Source organism: Diaphorina citri, unplaced genomic scaffold (assembly GCF_000475195.1).
Source record: "Diaphorina citri unplaced genomic scaffold, Diaci psyllid genome assembly version 1.1 scaffold3561, whole genome shotgun sequence".
NCBI classification, from domain to species: Eukaryota; Metazoa; Arthropoda; class Insecta; order Hemiptera; family Psyllidae; genus Diaphorina; species Diaphorina citri.
The window spans coordinates 9,867-16,375 of NW_007380961.1; the positions used below are offsets into that span (position 1 = coordinate 9,867).

General features: G+C 37.1%; 1 protein-coding gene across 1 annotated transcript; it reads right to left on the reverse strand.

The window, feature by feature from the left end:
* Positions 1-963: 963 nt before the first annotated feature.
* LOC103520391 (alpha-endosulfine) lies at positions 964-4,305 on the reverse strand. Its single transcript, XM_008485480.3, has 4 exons — positions 4,147-4,305; positions 3,509-3,604; positions 2,597-2,716; positions 964-1,504 (listed from the first exon to the last, which is right to left on the reverse strand). Exons 2-4 carry the CDS (start codon positions 3,587-3,589, stop codon positions 1,232-1,234), a joined length of 474 nt encoding a protein of 157 aa, XP_008483702.1. The 5' UTR covers positions 3,590-3,604; positions 4,147-4,305; the 3' UTR covers positions 964-1,231.
* Positions 4,306-6,509: the final 2,204 nt, after the last annotated feature.

The following is a 6,509-nucleotide window of genomic DNA, read 5'->3' on the forward strand; positions in this document are numbered from 1 at the left end:
TCCCTGCTTAGATATTGAGATGATACTTAAAATATACTTATGGTGGATTTCACTAACGACTGAATGAGAGATTTAACTAATGGGAGAATTTTTAATCGACCAAAAAGGAGTTTTTAGTGTTCCAAAGAGGAAAAGTTTTCAAAAACTCCTGTTTGGATCATTAAAAAGTGCTTTTCTTTATCATTGAAAATTCTCCCGTTAGTTAAATCTCTCATTAGATCGTTGGTGGGTGCGTGAAGTTAGCACCACAACTTTTGCTGCGAATTTGTACCAAAGCCCATCATTTAGTACCCATTTTGTTTAAACCTGTTAAGTGCCCGCAAAACTTTCGAACTGGGGGTTCAGAGGTACCACACTTTGCTGAAAAATTCAGACAGTGCTCCAAGACATCCCAAAATCAAAGAAGATAGAAGGAGGACAGTATTAGAAATCCAGCTGTTCTGTGAAAAACCCTAATGGATTAATTTTAAGGTGGAAACCAGTTACTAATGATTATGGTGGATTTCACCAACGACTGAATGAGAGATTGAACTAATGGGAGAATTTTCAATCAACCAAAAAGGAGTTTTTAGTGGTCCAAAGAGGAAGAGTTTTTAAAAACTCCTGTTTGGATCATTAAAAAGTGCTTTTCTTTATCATTGAAAATTCTCCCGTTAGTTAAATCTCTCATTAGATCGTTGGTGAAATCCACTGTTTGGAAATATAAAAATAAGTTCCTAAACACTAGGTTAAAAAGTAAAAATTAAAATGAAAAAACAATTAAATATACAAAATAACACAACTGGAGCAAGTAAGGGCCAATTTTACAGGTATGAAATTCCACTTCAACACTTACAACTTTGATTAAAATCATTGAATACTTAACAGACAGTGAATTACAGGTGCTTAATGTCCTCTCACAAAAAAGCTCACAGTGGTAAAAATTATTCTGAAATGTGGAATTTCTATCAATTCACATTCAAAGGGGCCAAAACACCACCCTGTGGTACTCCACTTTTTATCTGAAATTCCAGTTCAACACTTACAACTTTGATTAAATACTTAACAGACAGTGAATTACAGGTTCTTAATATCCTCTCAAATAAAGCTCAAAATTATTTTGAAATGTGGAATTTCTATCAATTCACACTCAAAGGGGGCCAAAACACCACCCCAAGGTACTCCACATTTCAACTTCAATTTTAACACTTACAACTTTGATTAAATCATTAAATACTTAACAGACAACTCCTTAATGTCCTCCCGAAGAGGCTGATGGTGGTACAAACGGAGGATTGATCCCCGATGTGGGTGTCGAAGGGATTGTATGCAGAGGGGTGAACTTGGGCTGAATGATGGAGGTTTTCCTCGCAGGTACACTTTCCGGAGTGGGGATAGCATCACCTGTACCAAAGCCAAGGTTGGACGGGACCAGTTTACTGCCCGGAATCTGCTTGGCGAGGCCCCCGGGGGCTCCGGTGGTTTGCTTGGCCATTTGATAGTCGCCCGAGTCAAAGTATTTTTGCTGGGGAGGAAATAAAAATTGAATTATTTACCTATGTACTTAGTTCCAACTTTTAAATTGACATTTTTTCTTCTTCTTCACTTGGCTCTCTGTAAGTGTGTTTCCTGATTTAACTCTCAAACCTGGGTGCACTCAGCCTCACGAGGACAATTAAGTAGTCACTATAGTAGTGACCAGTGGTGGCAAAATAAAAATTGAATTATTTACCTATGTACTTAGTTCCAACTTTTAAATTCACATTTTTTTTGTGTGTTTCCTGTAAGTGTGTTTCCTGATAACTCTCAAATCTGGGTGCACTCAGCCTCACGAGGACAATTAAGTAGTCACTATAGTAGCGACCAGTGGTGGCATTACCAGTGTAAGATTAATGAAGCCAGTTAGCTTAGTCCTTAGTTGGTAGTGCGTCTGCCTTGTAAGTGCTAGGCCGCGGGTTCAATTCCCGCCTGGGGCGGATTTTATCCTGATGGGATAATGTTTGTTCTCGGAACGGCTGGCTTTCTCCTATCCTGTCTTCCTTCTCTCTTGATTTTGGGACGATAAGACCATAGCAGTTACAGTTCCCTCTGTCAAACCTCTTTAAAAAAATCTCTTCATTCCATCTTCATATTGTAAAGGTTTTTTTCTAAGTAAAGGTTGGCCAAAGGAAAATTATAAGTGTGTAATATCCTACGATTCCATGCATTTAAATTGGGGAATCATGGGTTAAGGACTTAACCACTTAACTAACCCCAAGGATAACAGAGGTACTGTTATTAGAAGGAACTTTGTAGGTTAAGCAGAGACTTCACACAAAAAGTTGTGAAGTCTCAGCTTTACCACAAATAATTCATGATTTGATTTTGCTTAGCAAAGAGACATAATTAGGTGCATATTGGACAAATGAACCCTAAGGTCCGGTCCCCAAGGAAGCTACTGAAAATACCAATGCTACCTATTTTCTTGAGTAGATCTCATCTTGAGTATTGTTCTGTAGTATGGTCACCCCAGTATCAAGTTCACATAAATACCTTGGAAGCTGTGCAAAAGAAATTTTACAAGGAGCCTTGGGAGCTTCGGACATGCCTAAAGGCCAAATTTAAAGTTAGGACTTACTCCTTTGGCCAATTTCTTTTGCAAGAAGGTTGAATGTCCACCGATGGCAGGGCCAGATTTGAATGCATATTTGGCTTTTAATTTGGCTTCCTCAGCTTTCTCGATTTCCAGGGCACTCATCTGGAATATGAAACAAGATGGAATGAGATTAACAAAAGTGGGAACAGGATGTTAAATAAATCATTTGTCACATCATGAAAATTATATTTAAAGAGGTGCTCTATTAAACTGTTAGTATAATGGAACAACTTTTTCTAAGCTGACAGTCTAATTAAAACACTAATTACTTATACCTCATTAAAGGGAAAATAAACCTATCATCTCATCATAGAAAGGAGAATACTCCCTCTTATCACCTTGTAGAAGGGAGATATTCTGTTGTGAGGGTATTTATTCAGAAGCCATGACAATGAAAAAGAAAATTTCCTTTTTGGGTTTAACCTACAATAACACTGGTCACTGCTCACTTGTGACAGCTCCTTTAAATAGCAATTTTCCATTGACTTGACTTCTGAACAAGAAACCCGGGTCTCCTGCGTGCAAGGCGAGCGCAATGACCACTACGCCATGGGAGCTGACGTGAGGGTAGTTATTCAGAAGCCATGACAATGAAAAAGAAAATTTTCTTTTTGGGTTTAACCTACAATAACACTGGTCACTGCTCACTTGTGACAGCTCCTTCAAATAGCAATTTTCCATCGACTTGACTTCTGAACAAGTACTGTTGTCAGTAATACTGCACTATTTTAAAAGTTTTTCTTTTTCAATATGATTTTGTGCAAATTTCTCTGTAGATCAGAGACCTGGTCACTTACATTTTGTTGTCAGTAATACTGCACTATATTAAAAGTTTTTCTTTTTCAATATGATTTTGTGCAAATTTCTCTGTAGATCAGAGACCTGGTCACTTACATTTGGTTTGGCAAACTCTGGCTGTTCATTCTCGTTGTTCACTTCCATTTTGGTTTCAGTCTCCATGCTTTGATCAGACATTTCTCACACCACAATCTGAAAGTAATCAAAGAAAACAAAATGAGATTTTCAGAAAAATTATGAGCTTACTAGTGTTGTTATCAAAACTTTAACAGGAAGACATGGGTTCAACACCCAAACAGTCATATACCTACTTCAAATAAATTAAACATGAACCAACAATTAGTAAATTTTAATTGTTGTCAAATCAAAAGTTAAAGTGTCTATCTGTACACAGATAATTACCACACTAAATTGAATTGATACAGTTAACTTACCAACCTAATTTACAAGATCTTCACTGAAACCAAACAGGTATCTAGGTAGGTACCTTACTACTTAACCTTTAACTTTTCCAGATTTGAAGATTCTGTGATCAACAATCAATGTTTTACAAGCAAGGCAATTCAGAAATCTAAGAAAACATCTGTACACAAATAAAACATTACTTTGAATAGAATAGAATAGTTTTCGAAATGAGGTGAAGGTCTTTTGTTCTGGATGAAAGAAAGGAACTAGCAGTTTGCAGCTGCCATAAGATCTTGGACCTCACCTGCACTCAATCTTCGATACTTTACCTGGAATTTATCCTACAACGGTCGACTGGAGGGCTTTGGATCTTGAACAAACGTAGAAGTCGGCGGAAAAACGACGAAAATTGAAAGAAAGGACGTAAACTTCAGGTGTTTTCTAGAAATAATCGAAATAAAATACCACCCTGAATCTACAAACGTTGGTAGTTCTTTGTTTACATTTTTTTGAGCAAATTATACAGGGTCTGCTGAGGGCCAGTTTTTTTTTTCCCTAGAGTCCACACAACGTTATTCTTGCCGACTTGCACTCTCTATCATCCAAAGTTCTACAATATGAGGACAAAGCTCTACAAGAGAAAGCAAAACAACTCATACCAATCGACAAAATCACCGTTCAGAGTGAACAACAGTTGAGACAGATTCAGTACGGGATAAAAAAGAAAGAGCTTGACCCGGAACATGAAACCTATGTTCAGGAAATCTTTGTTCTGCATTTAATGAGATGGTTCAAGGAAGAATTTTTTAGTTGGGTAAGAATAGCTTTCACTCACCTCTTAATAGAATGGTCAGGAATGCTAATAACGGCGATTTTAATTTTAATTAAATTTACTCTTTATTACTTTTTACTTTCCTTTTATATTTCATTTTGTCAGCTCCCATGGCGTATAGTGGTCACTACACTCGCCTTGCACGCGGGAGACCCGGGTTTGATTATTGAAGAAACATTTACAATGTTAGTAGAAAACTATCCTTCTGTCTTAATTTTAAAAGGGATGGACATTTGAAAACAAACAGTGTCAGAGCCAGCCTAGTTAGCTTAGTTGGTAGTGCGTCTGCCTTGTAAGCACTAGGCCGCGGGTTCGATTCCCGCCCGGGGCGGATTTTATCCTGATGGGATAATGTTCATTCTCGGAAACGGCTGGCTTTCTCCTATCCTGTCTTCCTTCTCTCTTCGATTTCGGGACGATAAGACCTTAGCAGTTACAGTTCCCTCTGTCAAACCTCTTCAAAAAAAAAAACAGTGTCAGACTACATGTAACTTTTCTTTCAAAAGGTTTTATAGGGCAATCTGTAATCAAGAAGGGGTACTTGTGCAGAAGTCACGTCCGTGGAATATTGCTACCAAAGGAACTGGCACAAACAAGCAGTGACCAGTGTTATTATAGGGTTAAGTTAAATGCAAGAAGGAGTTTTCACAATTAGAGCAGTGATTAGTGTTATTATAGGGTTAGGTTAAATACAACAAGGAGCTTTTCTTTTCCACAGACATGACTTCTGCATAATTACCCAAGAAGGTTTTATCATCCCAAAATCAAAGTAGATAGAAGGAGGACAGTATTAGAAATCCAGCTGTTCTGTGAAAAACCCTAATGGATTAATTTTAAGGTGGAAACCAGTTACTAATGAAACCCAATACCTATGTGGCATCCTACCTTCAATTCTAACTAGGCTGAATATTGTTATTTTATTATTGTTCTTATTATGTTTTTCCCTAGAGTCCACACAACGATATTCTTGCTGACTTGTACTCTCTATCATCCAAAGTTCTACAATATGAGGACAAAGCTCTACAAGAGAAAGCAAAACAACTCATACCAATCGACAAAATAATCTAATCTAATGGATTAATTTCAAGGTGGAAACCAGTTACTAATGAAACCCAATACCTATGTGGCATCCTACCTTCAATTCTAACTAGGCTGAATATTGTTATTTTATTGTTCTTATTATGTTTTTCCCTAGAGTCCACACAACGATATTCTTGCCGACTTGTACTCTCTATCATCCAAAGTTCTACAATATGAGGACAAAGCTCTACAAGAGAAAGCAAAACAACTCATACCAATCGACAAAAATCTGGCATCCTACCTTCAATTCTAACTAGGCTGAATATTGTTATTTTATTATTGTTCTTATTTATTATGTTTTTCCCCAGAGTCCACACAACGATATTCTTGCCGACTTGTACTCTCTATCATCCAAAGTTCTACAATATGAGGACAAATCTCTACAAGAGAAAGCAAAACAACTCATACCAATCGACAAAATCACCGTTCAGAGTGAACAACAGTTGAGACAGATTCAGTACGGGATAAAAAAGAAAGAGCTTGACCCGGAACATGAAACCTATGTTCAGGAAATCTTTGTTCTGCATTTAATGAGATGGTTCAAGGAAGAATTTTTTAGTTGGGTAAGAATATTTGGTAATGGTTCAGTAAGTATTACTGACAAAGAATGAATGCTGTAAATTTAGCCTTCTTGTAAAGAATTAGAATTAAATTCAGCCTTCTTGTAACTTGTAATGAATTATAGCTGTAAAAGTGCCTTCTTGTAGATCTATAAATCTACTGCCGACCTTCTATCATCTCTAGAAGAGAAATATTCCCCCCCCCCCCTTCATATTTACT

Coding starts and splice junctions, on each gene's coding strand:
- LOC103520391 (XM_008485480.3), bottom strand. CDS start 3,589: ATGTCTGATCAAAGCATGGAGACTGAAACCAAAATGGAAGTGAACAAC. Junction 2,717..3,508: donor CAGAGTTTGCCAAACCAAAT/GTAAGTGACCAG, acceptor TTCATATTCCAG/ATGAGTGCCCTGGAAATCGA. Junction 1,505..2,596: donor AAAAGAAATTGGCCAAAGGA/GTAAGTCCTAAC, acceptor TTTCCTCCCCAG/CAAAAATACTTTGACTCGGG.